Raw genomic sequence first — 16,129 nt, 5'->3', positions numbered from 1 at the left:
ACCAGCACTGCAGGTGGTGAAGGACTGCAAAGAGGGGCTGTGTCATGAACTCTGCCTGAGTGGGGCCAGAGGGAATCACCAAGATTTCTTCTCTCTTTACAGAGCACTGTCACAGGAGGTGCTGGGGACCTGGTTGCTCTCCTTTGCCTTCTGACAATCAGATGTCATCCTTTTTCTTTTAATCAATTTCCAGCTTTCTGTCCATATTCAGAACACACCAAACTGGTGCTGGTTTTAATATATCAATTTATTTCTTTGCATCTGCAAAAATATGGCCCACAACACGTTCCCACCTCAAAGGCACAAATGTTCTTCATCCTGCCACTTCAAAGCTCTTGGCCAAAATAGGGAATTTTCAAGGACTGGCACCTGTTTACAAGGAACTGCTGGTTAAGGCATGCAACAGAAAATGCACATTTCTTCCTTGAGCTAAAACTATGATAGCTGGAAAAGTGAGAAACGTAGTGAGGGCAAAAGGTAAAAAAGTGAGTTCAGCTGCCTACTGCCATCCACATCACACAACAGGTGACTACACTGGGGCTTGAATGTACACCCAGCTTCCTTAGGTAATCTGTCAAATGTGTTTTTAAGCCACAAGTTAACAACAGCGTGAGCTGTTGTGGTTCTGGGGAAGTTACAATTGCTGTACACAGCCTCTTTCTAAGACAATCCTGAAACCCTGCTGTCCTTGGTCTACTTTAGAGGCACTGGCTTGCTGGGAACTTGCACTTCTGGGTGATCACTCTAAGTATTTACTTGTGTCCATAAATGTCCACCACACTGGGGTAGCCAACACCACGCCAACCTTTTGGTGCAGGGTGATACACAGAGACCTTGTCTGACCCTGCTGCTCCCCAAACACTAGATAAGAAGCCTGATCCAAAGCACTGCAAGTACAGTCCACTGCAAAGGGTCACTCAGATTCCACTCACTGCTCCAAAGTGGGCGTATTTAACATTACCAGTCCAGCACCTATGCAAATAAAGCAAAGTTTTCTTTCCTGAGTCACAGGCCCACAGCCACTAACCCCAACACCATGTGCTACATCCTGGTGGAGAATATTTTATAGTACTGAAGCATGCCCCACCTTTCACATTGAGTGTATGAAAAATAACTGTAACATTTCACTTTGCTCCAAAAATAATCAAGAAGCAGGCTGGAGGTCAGCATTTTGGCCACGAAAAGGAAACCAACCACACTAAATTATGTAGCTCTCATCTTGCCAAGTTCTTTTATATGCCAAACTAAACACAGACTAAACACAAATGTCAAGGAAAATTGTGAAGAAAGGGAAGAGCATGAGGATTCCATGAACCAGATGGTTTAGTCATGGAAATGGATGCAACTGATGGTAACAGCTTTCTGTGCCTGTACCAACTTTTCATCTGATCGGTGTTTTCAAAATCTGGTAGATTCATTAACAGATACTTAAATACAGGATATTTTTAAGTTTCAGGAAAAAAAGCTTTGGTTTTCCCCCCTCCACTTCTATCAGGGCAATTAAAAAAAATTGGCATAACAACTCAAGCACATGGGGATGCAGAAATTTACAGATTTCCCTCCCGCCTCCCGAATTCCCAAGTGGAAAAACACACTCTGGCACATGCGTTCCACAGAATCCTTTTGTAGTACACAAAAAACCCCAGCTTTTCCTGTAGCTGCAAAAAGTGGGGGTCTCCCTTGTTAAGGTCATTCTTGGAACTGGCAGCTGGTAACTGGTGTTACTTTTCTTCCTATATGAAGATACAGACTAGGCCATGCCAATTTTCTGGACACTGGATCAGGTCTCCAACCAATCTGAGAATGTAACTTCCAAACACAGCTTTCTGACCTCTTGTATTTTACTATCCTGTTGAAAGTTTTAAAGAGGGTTTTCTTCACCAGAAAGCCTCTTTTATTTACAAGTACATATTTGTCCTGCCTTCTTCATAAAGATTGGGGACTGAAAAGAGAAATTATAAACATCCAAATATAAAAGGATGGAATTTCACAATAGCATCACCATCACTAGCAAAAAGAATGAATGAGAAGTGGCTTTAAGTACCTCTAAATTTCAAAGCTCTTATTTCACAGAGAACATATTGTTCTTAAATAGCTGGACCAGACAATTAATTTACCTCCTGGAAGACCACATTTTCTTGAAATGAAGTCACAGTAATGTGCTAGTATTATAAGCACTGGTCTCTGAGCTCTCTACAGAATTAAACTGGAGAAGGATGTGGAGTCTGAAAGAGATGGTTTTAATGGGAACACTTAGCAACAGTCAGTCTTCAGTGCTGTCAAAACGACCAAATGAACACTGCCTGATACACTCTTCATTCTTCAAAACCTGGCATTTTGCAGAAGCATTGGCAACATTTATGTTTACAAAGCTGGCAGAAACAAATGTTTATTTTTATCCTAGAATTATCACACAAAAAACTTAAAAAATTCAAATCATAATGACCTGTTGGTACTGCTGTTACAACCATGCTGGTGTTCTGATTCCTTTCAAACCTCTACCGGTGCCCATGAGGGCTTCACACATAGGCCAGGGAACTGGAAATTAATTTACACTGCTTCATTACACTAAGTCCCTCAAAACAGTTTCATACAGCATTTTGATCATCATAGGTAAACAGAAAAATAACTGAGCTTCCTAGTAAAGAGGAAAACATACCACCTTTTTTTCCGCATCAGTGAGCAACTGAGGTTTTGGCTTCAGGCATGAGTATGATGTACGCACTTCATGAGTAAGTTACGGAGGTGACTTCTTCCACCATGTCCTCCCACCTGTTCTCTTCTCAGTCTGAGTTAGTCCTGTTGCAGTTACTGAACTGTGTACTGGAGCCAGCAGCAGATTTGGTAGCCAAAGACCGCCACACCATACCAGTGTTACACACCTGTACTTCACCAACGCCATTTCTACCCCAGAAAGTGAGGCAAACACCCACTTTGCTGCTGCCCAGCTGCCCAATGCTCTCTCTGGCAGATCTCTTGTTCCGTAGACCCTTGACCACTACCACCAGCTCGTGTTTGAAACACCTACAGTGTAGCACCTAATGCTTCTGCTTTCCATTGCCCTGGGGTAAGGCTCCCAAGCCTCCTCCCTGACACTGAGCCTGCCCTCCACCTCTGTGCCAGTTCAATAGCTTTAGCTCATTCTGACCTGAAAAGGAAAGCAGTCATGACTTAAGCAAAATGTCTGTATGTATTATGTCTGTTACAGTTATGCAATGGCCAATATTAGTAAATTCGTAGCTAATTTTAAATTAAAACTCTGAAAAAAAACCCAGCGACAAACAGTTCCATGGCACGTACCATTCTTACCACGGGGATAATGCTTACCCTTTGTCCAAAGGACTTGGAAACAAGTATAAATATAGAAACTGTCTCAAAACTGCAAATCTAAGCCTATGTTAATGCTCTAAACTGTCACTGACTTCCACTAAAATTATTCAGATCCAAACATAAGCAATGATTTAGGACATCAATTTATAACATAATGCTGGTGACCCTGTACCAGTCAGGCTGGATTGGTTTCTGTCCACAAAGCAAACTACAGAGAGGCAATATTTTATCGCTAGTCTTGCAAGAGCATTTAGTATGTAAATATGTTTTTCTAAAGATATACACACACATTTCCCCAAATTCAACTGTGGCTGAGTATTCCCCTTCCAGTTCTCAATAATTTTTAAATGAATTAGATACCAAGCCCTTTCTGTTTGGATGCTTTGCTTTGTTTTTCCAGCCTGAATGAGTCTACAAATATTTTTTTAATTATACAAGGCCAATGTTTCACTTTGCAAACATTGAAGATGAAGGAACACTTGAAGCTTCAGCACCAGAAGGAAAACAAGGAAGAGTGCAGAGGGTAGCTCCATTCGGAACCACAGAGCTATAACAATTATTGTTCCAGTTTGATACAAGTGACTCATAAAGACTGTTATTCTAAGTAGTCCCATTGTTCCTGACAACCAAAGTGATTCTTATGTGAGATTGAACTTCAAGACCCTTGAGCTGATACAGTTTGCAATCCTGCAGAACAGCAACACAAACCAGTTCCCCATAAGCACTGGAGAGATAAGAATACTTGTAATCTCTCGCAAAATGTCATCTCAGTTCATTCAAAACTTCACCTACTTCCTTAGAAAAAGGAGTCTATCATTCTTGGAGTTTGTTCCTGTCTTTATTTTGTGGTTGTTGCTGGGGTACTGAGTTCTTGACCTAAGGTTTTACTTATGTGTTAGGCCGAGTGAGGGTAAGGAGAGAAGAGGAGCACTGTAATATTAGCAGATTAATTAACATTACTTGTGATGACACTGATGATTTTCCCTGTTTGTCCCCCATCTCTCCTTACTGTTCTCATTTTGCTGCCTTTTTCGATTTTTCCAGAGTGCTGTCAACAGAGTTGTGAAAGTTCCTTTGTGAGAACAACATTGCTGATTTCCTCTAAGTCTTTGCTTCCATAGGAAGCAGATACCTGGCAGATTTGCAGTGGAATGCTAAATCAACTATGGAAGTTCTGCACTGTTGTCTGTTTCTGAGAAAGCCGCAGAAGTTCTTCTCTGATTGCTTTGATAAGAGAGGCTGATGAGTGGCCGGGCTGGAGGTCCTCAGTGGAACTGGTGGTGTAGCAAAGGCCCTGGCCCTGAAGGCTGTTGTGTGGAAGCTGAGCAGGAGGTGCTGAGGGCTGCCTGGCTGAAGTCCTCGGCATCTGGAATACTGGTGAGGAGGAATATTCTTGGTGTCCATGCATATGCGTCTGGAAAAAGGGAGAAAGCATTATTGTACTTTCTGAATAAACATGATTATCCCAGAAAAGACAAGAAAGCAAAAAGGCAAAGAACAGGGGGGAAAGCAACATGGAGATACTTCTAATCTGCTGCAACGGTTCTTCTGTTACATGAATGAGTGATATCTCTTATGGAGCACAAAACAACAAGTGTACACAACACTGGATTGTTGGACTGTTGGACTGCCTCAAGCTCAGAGCTTTTCAAAAGCTTTGACTCCCTTTCCAATCCACATTATGTTTAAGAACTGAAATGGAAGCAGGGGGGGAGAAACCCCACAGGACCGGAAATCAACAGAATTGGCTTCTCTTTCCATCCACTTCCATCAACTTCCTAAAAGACAGCAGGCAAACCACTTCCTTCCCAGCGGTCATTTATCCATACTATATACAAGCAGAGATACTACTACTTCCACCTTCCCTTTTTCTGCCTGCTTTGCCTGTTCAGACTGTACACTTGTGAGACCCTGTGACTGACCAGTGCCCGGGAAAACACGGTCAACAGAAAAAGAAGCAGAAGAAAACTACTTGGATTTGAAAGATGAGATTTTTCCATACTCAATATCTCAGAAACACTATCCCAGCTTAGGGACAATCATTGTTTCAGGGCAGAAAGGGGTTAATTCTGCCTTTGTTCAGTAACATACATTTTCTAACAAAACAAGAGAGACAGAGAGCAGAAGCCTGAGTTTATGGCTTGTCTTTCTGCAAGACAATCTGCTTACACTAAAACAAAGCATGGATTTACAGTACACTGTGCGACTGCACCAACTCCCAGTATGGACACAAACAAGGTACATTTTGAAAATCTAGATTCCAGCTGACAACCCTGAAGCAAGTGTTTCCTCTTGCCTCGTATTGCTGAAGGCTGAGAGACAGCCTGAAGAAAACACTGGACACAGAGGACTCGAACGCACAAGTGGGAGCAAAGCAACGTAATCCCCTTTTCAGGGGGAGCAGCAGGTTCAGACCACAGCCATCACAAGTCAGTGAGCACTACCTTTCTCTGGGGACAAGCCTTAAGGAGTAGCAGAGAGAGCAGCCTGATGGGGGAAGAAAGGACAGCAAGGTCAGCTAGAAGAGGATTTGGGAGCGAGGGGGAGGGGAATGAAGACATTACAAAGCAGAGCCTGGGAAGCATACGGGGGACCTAGAGCAACAGTGGCAGCAGTGTGCAGGGAACACAGAAATGCATAGCAGCAAATTCCTTAACATCTCTCATAATACAGATGAATAAAATTTAAGCCATTTGGTATAAAGCAGAACTAATAATAGATTCTGAGTCTCTTGTGCAGCTCACTTACAGCACTCCTCCTTTACACAGTTAATTTTGGGAGACAGATTAAGGGGAAAAGAGGCTTTAATAGAAGAAAGATAGGTAAAGGTTTTCCAAGTAACATCCTGTCTTATTTCTTTTAAAAAGAGGTGATTTCAGTGTGAGAAAGGAATGAATGGGTCTCTTGATTGTTCAGAATTATTCATTTGGCAGTGAAACCTGAAACTAATTCGTATGTGCAGTCTAGAGTTGGCAAACCTGACAAGTACTCTGTGGGTTCATAGAGAAGAGATAACATAATAAAATATTAAAAGGAAACACTCCTTGATACATGAGTCTTAACAGCAACCTAAATTATGTTCAGGTTACTTTCACATTAAAATGCACTATGTGATTCAGCTCCTATCTCACTCACACTTCACTGAGTTACCACCATAAGAATGGTTTCTTAAGGGAAATTAGGAAGAACTGATGACCACAGTGGCTATTTTTTACCTAATGTTTATCAAGGTTTTCTTAAATATCTCAGAAAAAGAAAAGCGTGTGTTTCTGTGATTTCACATATAGCATCAGAATTACACAGGCCTGTAAAATTTCAATGCCACGTTGGTTTAGAAACCTAATCTCTACTAACCTACAACAGCAAAATGGCTGAAATAAATGGCTGGTTTTTATTAAAACTTCTTTACTAAAAGAAACACACAAAGATATACAACATTATATATGCAAAACTATATATTTTCATGTAATATCTATGCATTTTATATTTTTATCTAGAAACTTCTGGATAATTAACAGCAGTACAAAACAATTGACAAAAATATTTTTATTGAATCTTCCTGCTTAAGGAATGAAGATTTATGAGATGACATTGTAAATTTGTTAATCTCCATTTAATAACTGTTGAACTCTGGCCAATTTCAACTGAACTGGATGTATAAATACATACACAAACATATATGTGTATATGTGTATGTATGAACAGATACACAAAATTCACAAAACCAGGTAGCTAATTAGACATAACCTGATTTGTTATAACCTTATTTGCTATCACTGAATCTGTTTCTGAGTGGCAAAAAGGTCAAGTTAGGCTGTGCTCTGCTGGATCTCTTAGCCAGCACATATCTCACAGGGGCTATCGCGGGGACATGAGAGACAACTAAGTTTGGTGACACTTGTTAGAGACACTAGAGTGGGCAGCTGAGTAGAAAAATCGAGTGAAAGGGTAGGAGTATCTTTGGGGAAACACTGGAAACCTGGAGAAGACTTGGGAGACCAGTGGAAAGCTAGAGGGGATTGCAGATAGGCAGGAGGTGATGCCAGCTGGCGGAAGGAGGTGGAGATACACAAGACACGGAACCCATCTGTAAGCCAGGCTTCGCTTGTGCTGCTGCTCAAACGAGCACTTGCCCAGGATTGTATTTTGTGCCAGCTAAGGAAATGCTGTCAATCTCCTGGTTGCCCTGGGCCTTCTGGATGGAGAATTAAGGTGAATTGATGGTACCCTGGCACACTGGCTTTGGGTTGGGAGGTACAAGTGAGAGGTCATATTCCAGCAGAAAATCAGGACTTCAGGAATAAATGGGTGAGGATATTGTGAGCCAAAGGGCTATTGCAGGAAGACAAATGTAGATCCCTCTCCAGTTTGTGTGCAAGAAAAATGCTCTAGATTCTAATCTTCCTAAATGCAGAGTTTGATTTTAGAAACTTGCTCAGAATGAGGGAACAGTAAGACTGCTTGCAAAGGATCAGCTGAATAGTGCACCATAAGAAACATGACCATCATTAAGCAAAGCCTCATTTCCAAAAGGAGTAAAGACAAATTTAGAGCTCTGTCCTAGTGAGAAAGTCAAAACTGTGAAGGTAATTATTTAAGTACAGAAAGCTACAAGACCAAGGCCTTTTTTTTTTTTTTTTCATGGGAAGAATCCTTTGCAAAAAAACCCAAAAATTTGCTCACAGGAAAAGGAAAGTTCAGGCAATAGGTGAGCTCTCCTACAACTGGATGACACCACACTCAGGTAAGTTTTAGTTCATGATCTCCTCCTTTTGCTCTTTTTTTAAATAACAAACGGAAAAAAAAATCACATTGCAGTAACGTTATTGCAGTAACATATGAACTGCAGCAACCAGTGAGCAGAAAGTTCTGTCCAAGCCGAGAAAATCTTTAAACTAGATGAACCAAAAGAAAGACAACCTGGATTTAAATGACCTGAACAGGAACATGCCCACAGATCTAGAAAGCAATTTTCAGAAAAGAGAGACAAATGTAAAGAAAGGTCGTTAAATGGTAACCCAGAGATGTCTCTGAAAATGAAACAGGAGACACTAAGATCTCTCATGCAAGTGCTCTTTTCGATGTAAACTGCAATAATGATCTTGCATTCAAATACCACAGTTTAAAGTGCAGAAAGCACATTAAATTAGGGAAGTAGATCTTTTAGCTTTGACAGTTAAAGTTTTTGAATAGTATCAAATAGCGCACGCAGTTCTCAAGAACTTTATGCTGCTGCTCTTGAGTTCATTTGGAGTGGAGGCAGCTGAAATTCACCAAAATCTCAAGCCCATCCTGTTGCATTTCCTTTCTGCAAAGCTATGTCAAGATCATGCAATGCTGCAAAGCAACTTCAAGTAGTGCAAACAGACACTGTCCTAAGTATGCAAAAGGAGGAGATCCTGCCTTCTTTCCTCAAGGAAGAAACTGCAAAAAGATAGTTTAAACTAAGAAGCAAAAGAAGCAGCATAAAACTGTCACTCTCAGGAGTACTGCAATAAACCTGTCACAGGTCAGTCTGCACCAGGATGCAAATACACCAAAGAGGGACTGGTAGAAGGCAAGTGTCTCTCTCCTGGCAAGGCCATCTTCAACCTCACACATCTGGTTGAATCAGAAAAGTCAACCTCTAGAAGCACCACTGCCAAGAACAAGAAATCACCATGGCTGCCTGGGCAACACTGGTAAATGAGTATGCATTCATTTACCACATCCTGCTGACTTAGGCCAGGACAGTAACTTGTTTAGAAACACCTCTAACATTATGTGCAAGTATGTACCTTTTTCTGCTGCCCTGACTCCTGCTGTTAGCACTGGTACAGAAGATAAAAGAACTATATGCATACAAAATAGGATGGTAGCCTGGGACAATTTAATTCAATGTTTTCTAATGACAATGATCTCAAAATACAGAGGTGTATTTCAAAGAAGGAATGGAAAGCAGTATCCACCTCTGCTAAAGCTCAGAAGCAGAACTGCATGAACTGCAATTAATGGGTGAAGGCCTCAAGTGAGGAAACAAAAAAACAAGGGTAAAATGAGAGAAAGCATTTAGAGAAGCAAAGGTGAAAGAACAGCAAGCAGAAGTCAGAAGAGCTAACAAGGGTTTGAAGAGCAAAGCAAAGAATGTCAGAGAAGCAACTAAAAGTACTCCAGGGGGAAAAAAGTTCCAAACAGTAATGCAAGAAAAAAAATACCCAAACATATCACTACTTTGGAAACTATGCAAATGTGTAACATTTGTTACAGTACTCACTGCATCTCGCCTAGCACATTCATCCTCTCCACGGTACTGGGGCCACCCTGGCCCCCCCGGCTGGCCATGCCCTGCTCTGCCTGAGGGGATCTCCACTGGTTGACCTCCGATCCTGCTAGCAATTCCCACCTGAGTGAGGTGCTGTATCTGAGAACCTTAAAAGCAAATATTGGTTTTTTTTCATCTTTATACACAGTCAAGTTTGCAGGGCAGACACATGATAACATAAAACTTTGCTGGAAGCAGGAGACAAGAAGAAAACTGAGCTCTGTTTCTGTGCAATTAATTAAAATCAGCAGAAAGAAGGCTGTCAGTGTGGAATGAAGACAGAAAAGTTATGTGCATTTTGTGCAGTTCATGTGAGTGTGATGCATTTCATGGCACTGCACTGAAAGAAGAGGTTGAGACACATTCATCTCTGACATGGACTACTCTTCATTCCAAAACCATGCCAGCCCTTTTCATACAGGGCTTACTGAAAGCTCTGGCAATGCCTTCATGTCAATTACTCAGCAGCAAAGAGAAGCCATTTGCTCCTATGGCACACCTTATTTGCATCACACTGGCAAGACCCTAACTCTGCAGACTGCCTCCTGTTCTAGGGCTCTGAAGAATAAAATACGCAGCTCTGTGTGAGTGTGCTTCTCTCAGCTTTGCTTTGTGGTTAAATATTAAATGATGCTGTCGTTAACTAACGAGAAGGTCAGAATACACTGTATCTCCTTCCAGCCTGAAAGCCAACCTCCTCCTTTCTCCTTTTCCTTCCCTTGCCTCACTCCTGCTGCTTTCAAACATATGCAAGGATAGCTGCCACCATTAATTGCAAGAGACATGTAACAACATGCCAGGTTTCCTTCTTCATGAATTTCCTCTCCCAGGGAAATGTCATTTATATGTTTATTCTTAAAATTACTAGAATAGTATTTTATCATTCATTAGAAATGAAAAACATTTAACCCAGAGATACATAAAACTGTGTGTATGTACAAAAGGGGAGGAAAAGACAAAAACAACAGTGTGATTTACATGATGGACAGTCAGATCACTTTGCTGTTTTCCTCTCAAAACCCCTCAATATTTGAGAAGTTTGATATTTACACGTAATTATGCTGAGGAATAGAAACTAAATATATGAATTACCTCCACACTTTAAAGCAGAATACATATGAACATTTAGACAAGTGTGAATCAGAGAATAAAATAACCATCATTAAGCTGTAAAAGTTACTACATTCCTACTATTCTCATTCATTTAACATTTACGGGGAGATGATAGCAACTATCAAAACTAGGCTTCTGACATAAGCATATGATCATATTTCCAGTCTTTTTCAAGGAAGAAAATATTTATCTGGGAGAAAATTAACTGTAACATTTGCATAGCAATATAATCTTTTATTCTTAGAAGTGTTTGCTGCTTAACTGCTATGTGGTGTTAGTATCTTACTCATTACAGCATTGGTGACTGCTATCAAAATTATCTCAACCAAATCAGGGAAGGTGATTTCATGTGGGACAGCAGCAACAGATAATACAATCTAAAACTAGGAGATACTATAATGCATACAATTCTACAAAGAGAAACGAGAAACACAGATGTAGAAAAGTATCAAAAATTTTTGCTATTTAGCATGCTGATTTGGGATGCATCAATTAGTTCATTTAGCACAAAAGAAGGAGCTCGAAATGGAAAGTTAGCGTACACTGTACGCTCTAAAACAAGTAATTTTCCATTCTTAAAAAACGGGGTTTTGTGAAAATATGCTTTGTGATAACCAGTGCTTGTAAGATACTAAAAAAGGGGCAAAGCACTTCCTTTTTCTGCAAGGTCCTATGAAACTAAAGTTAACCTCAGTTTGTGATCACTTTCTTTTGGGCAATGAGGACAAGGACCACATATCACATGTAGCAGCTGAAGGAGAATGATGTCTTAATGGTGACCTTGGTGTAAGAGATACAGAAAAGGATCAGTTATTTTACTGCATATTCAACTTAAGTGAAGTGTACCTGCAGTGCTTCCAACTGGTCGTGGCCGTGCCACTGATGGCATTTCCTCTGAGTATATCCCTCTGGAGGAATATTGAACCTCAGGTGGTGGCTGCTCTCCGTGCATTAACTCTGCAGGCTGAAGAAAACCTGGCCCAAAGTTCTGCCTGTGGAAAAGGACTCAAGATTAAAATAAGTGAAATCCCTAATTAGAAACAATAATGTAGGTGTACCTCTTACAGCAGTTCTTTATGCCTTTTAATGTAATTATAACCTTCAATATTGAGGAGAATATTTACATGTGAAAAATATATTTTAACAAAATTTTACATGAGTGTTTTTCACATGTTGCAGTCTCCTCAATGCAAAGAAAAAAGTTCACAGATCTTGAGATCTTGTTTTCCCCTTGGGGAGGAAAAATAAAACTTTCTTCAATAAAAAAAAAAAAAAAAAACTGAAAAGTAGTGATGTAGCTGCTTACCTCAGCAACAAAGCTGACTCTACTCAAAGAGTTTCTGGGCACACACTTTTGGTATAAACCAAAACATACAAACTGCATTACACGTGTACTTCATGAACAATTATTACTTCATGAAGCATTCTGGTAATTTTTCAGGAAGCTTTCAAACTGCTCTTTAAGATTCATGAAACAACTCAAAGCTGTCATTAGCACATACGAAGAAAGGCAATGTACACTGAAATAAATGTTTCCTATCAATCAGGCCGGTGCTGGTAGTCACTGTTATGTATTTGCTAAAAAGAGTTAACAACAGAAACTGTAACCTATCTAACTCTACTAACTGTGTGAGTGTAAGTGAAGCAAAGTGAGACAAGCATCCAAACTCAGGCACATGGAAGTACACGAAGTGAGTGTTAGGGATGAGTGCTACATGCCTTTTAACACAACTCCTAGGCTATGGACTGCAATGTATCCTATTCCTCAAGATCTCAATTTTACACCTTTTGTTTTACCACAAAATCCCGTGACTGCATCTAATTCAGACTAATCTTGATTTGTGCTTTCTCTGGAAAACTACCCACCTTCATACGACAGCCAGATAGCAAAGAAAGTTGACATAATAAATTGCCTAATAAAGCACAAACAAGTAATTGTAAATAAAAGTGCCAGCTATTTGGCATACAGTGTTACTAAATGGAGGAGTTTTAAGGGCTTTAAGCTGTAACAATCCCATTGTGGAAGTGCTAGAATTTCCCCAGTTCCCTCACATACAATCCCCACCTGTCCACTCAGCAGATCCAGAGGAAACCATTTCCAACCACACAAGCTAGTTAAAATAAATGCTTCAATGGGTAGGCAATGTTTAACAATATCACTTCTGTTATGTTAATCAGTGTAATCAGTAAAGGATGTGATCATCTGGCCCTTTATGCCTGGAGTGTTGAGCTGGAATTTTGAAGCTGATGAATTACTACAGTTTTTTGACGTTGTCTAAAGAAAATATTTTCTCAACATTACTGCAAATGTACTCTTTTTGTGCCAATTTTTCAGAGGACAGGAAGTAAATTCTTTACTGCTGATGTGTTTGCACTTGAAAGGTTCACATCTAATAAGCCTTCAGCTTCTCAATCTTCTTTAAAATAGACAGATATAGCTTCTCCTTAAACTCAAAGATCAACGTAAGAGTATAAAACCAGGATACAGCTCTGCATCTGTATCACACAGGCTTTCTAGTGCTCCTTCCTATTTCCAGACTGAAACTCAGCTTTCGATTTTTGCACATCCAAAAAAAAAAACCCCAAAATTATCTCCAGTCATTTAAGTCGGGACATACTGCTCCAAAAACCAGTTTTACACCACAAATCCACTACTGCTAAGTGTCTGTTGCATGATGCAATACCCATTTTCTGGCGAAAGCTGTTCATTGTGCCTTTGTGTCTGCCTAGCTGTTACGTGACCTAGGTCTTTTGCATTTGATTTTTTTCCCCAGGTTGGTTCCACCCCATTAAAGATGCTGATTGTGTTATTACAGAGAAGAGAACAGTATGCTAACCCAAATATTATTCCACGCATTGGGTACTTAAGCCAATGGACCATGACATTGATACATGCCACCTAATCACACTGACCTCAGGTTCTTTTTCCTTCCTCTAACTGGTGCACTGTTTCTATCAATTTGTTTATGACTATCTTCAGATTTTGAGAATAACTCCCACTGCACAACCATGACAACTCTTTCCTTGTTTTCTATCAACCAAGCTTTAGAAAACTTTCTGTTTTAATGAAAACTTAGAGGAATTCTTTCTGTTAAGATCAGTGACTTTGCAGATTGTTAACTTTATCTGTCGGCACTGGCAAAGCCAGCATTTGAACTGTTAATCACGTTGCCATTAATTTGCAATTTACATAAATTCAGACTGCCTATGCCAAGGAATGAGAAGCTTTTGAACAAAAAACGCTATCTTGCTCAGGTATATTAACATGGACTGCAGCACTTCCATTTTCTCTGAATATGTAACAGGCCAACAAAGACAAAATCTCCTCAATAACCAACAACTGGTTATGCTTTACACTGGCAGTTTCAAAGCTCATAATCTTCAAGGTAACCTAACTTACAAAAAGTACACCGCATGTCATACTGTGTGCCATTTCACGTACACGGCACTCACACTGAAACTGTCACCTCCAGCCAAGAACTAAGCAGGGTGCTTAGAAACTCCCCCTTTTCTACTTGGTCTTTTCAAAATCAGGTTGCAGAACAATAAATAAAGGAAAGCTCTTCACAGGCATTTTACCATCAAGTTTCCAGGACAGTGAAGACTTGAGGTAAGTCTGATGAATGACACGAACAGCAGTGGGATTTCATCTCACATGGTGAACTCTAAGAAGGTAATGAGAGAGCAGCACAAGGCCACCATTTTACCAGCCTGGCTGCAGCAGCTGGGAGAGGGTGAGACAAGTCGGACCACAGTGAGTACCATGACTCAAGAGTTCAGCTTCACATGTGGTTAAAGCACACAAACCAAATGTGAAATTAACGGTCACCTGGACAACCATTTTCTCCCCTTCACACAATTCTCCCACATCAAGGGCAGGACAAGATGGAAAATTTGTTCTTCCCCTGATTTTATAATAATAGGGCTGCAAGGCAGACTTTCTCTGCGAGGGTCACTGTGCTCTGTCATTTGTTCTGAACTCGGTTAAAAATAGAATGAATCTGTTAGTCATATGAAAGCTGTTGCGAGTGAGTGGTGCCCTGAGGATACAGAAACAAGATGAAAGCAAGAGTATGGGGAATATTACATGCATCTGAGTAACTGTTTCAGGCTCCCCAAAAGCTCAGACTCAGTGGTTTACTGAATATTTGGAAGGATATCTCTATAGCTGAGGGGCTAGAAACACATTTCTTTTAAACAGAAGCTTGGATTCCACACACTATGCATATGTCATTTATGCTACATAAACACAGACTGGATCTGGACTCCTGTTACTTCTCATTTATACAGTACTTTGCATAATAATATACCAGGGCCAGTAAGAAATCTGGAGTAATTGCAAGGAAAATAATAAATGATAATTTTATCAGTAAAAAGCTACCTTGGTAGGAGACCTGGTGCTGTTGGCGGAGTCATTCCAAATTCCATGTATCTCTGTCAGAAGAATGAAAAAAATCACCAAATTAAAATTGAAATGCGTACCCTGGAAAGTCCATGGCCAGCCTTTTAAGTGATGAATGGCAGAGATCACTAAGCCTGTCTTTAGGTCTTGATGGCAGCCATAAGACCGTAAGTTTTACAAACAAAGGAGCACAAGAAGACCTGGGAATCACTGTGGGCTAAAGTGTCTTCTGTGTGATCAGAGTCTTAACTTAAAAACCTTTCAGAAATACTTTTTCTCGCTTGCAGAAGATCAAGAGCTGCTCCACTGTCTACTTAGCTAAAAACCAAGCTTTGCATTTGGAAATCTTTTGACCTCAAGCAGCATCAGACTGCAGCAGAGAGACCTCAGGGCTCAGACTCAACAGAATTTGTGATGACCTAAAAGATTATCCATGTGACTCAGTGCTCCATCAAAAGCAAAAAATCATACACAGGAATACTGCTTCCCTATCCTTCACTTCGCCAAATACATTCTTTTTATCATTGTCAAAATAGAAACTACCACACATACTAAAAAATAATAGTTTTACTCTTGGACACAGCAAGATTGACCTGTGAAAGATTCCAGCTGAGAAGAACTGAAGTTATCCTAAAGGAGAACCCTTATCTTCTCTTGTGGTTGAGATGGGAAAAGGGAAAAGAAACCAAACTGCTTAGAAAGCAAGTTCACCATCTTGTGATGGTCATTCCTGAATTCTCCTTGTTCCAGGAATGTTCCACACTTGTGGTGAGTCCTGGCAGCAAAGGCACAGCAACAGTGGCCATGGGTCAACCGGTGCCATCTCCCTGCCCAGCGCCGCCTTTTAAGCCGCATCACCAATGCGCTGTTTAGCGCCCGAGCTGGCCCCCGAGGTGCTCCCTGCTGGGTGCACGGGCTGCCCCCCTGCCCCGCAGCTGCTTACCGGCTGTGGCGCGGGGGCCCCCGGCGGGGGGAGGGGCGCG

General features: G+C 40.7%; 1 protein-coding gene across 4 annotated transcripts in view; it reads right to left on the bottom strand.

Annotated features, from left to right (window-relative positions):
* Nucleotides 1-756: 756 nt before the first annotated feature.
* KIAA1549 (KIAA1549 ortholog) overlaps nucleotides 757-16,129 on the bottom strand; it is a 76,256-nt gene continuing 60,883 nt past the window's right edge. For 2 of the 4 annotated variants that reach the window (XM_017739989.1, XM_017739990.1), the window contains 5 exons: nucleotides 16,090-16,110; nucleotides 15,126-15,178; nucleotides 11,591-11,736; nucleotides 9,584-9,738; nucleotides 757-4,744 (listed from right to left, as the gene is read on the bottom strand). In XM_017739989.1, the coding sequence (XP_017595478.1) occupies nucleotides 4,490-4,744; nucleotides 9,584-9,738; nucleotides 11,591-11,736; nucleotides 15,126-15,178; nucleotides 16,090-16,110 (630 nt within the window). In that variant the 3' untranslated portion in view covers nucleotides 757-4,489. Of the gene's footprint in view, nucleotides 4,745-5,774; nucleotides 5,818-9,583; nucleotides 9,739-11,590; nucleotides 11,737-15,125; nucleotides 15,179-16,089; nucleotides 16,111-16,129 lie in introns of all 4 variants that reach the window. The other 2 variants (XM_017739987.1, XM_017739988.1) reach the window with 2 other exon arrangements.

This window comes from Corvus brachyrhynchos, unplaced genomic scaffold, assembly GCF_000691975.1.
Source record: "Corvus brachyrhynchos isolate BGI_N302 unplaced genomic scaffold, ASM69197v1 scaffold27, whole genome shotgun sequence".
Classification (NCBI taxonomy): domain Eukaryota; kingdom Metazoa; phylum Chordata; class Aves; order Passeriformes; family Corvidae; genus Corvus; species Corvus brachyrhynchos.
This window is presented reverse-complemented; position numbering and strand designations above follow the sequence as displayed.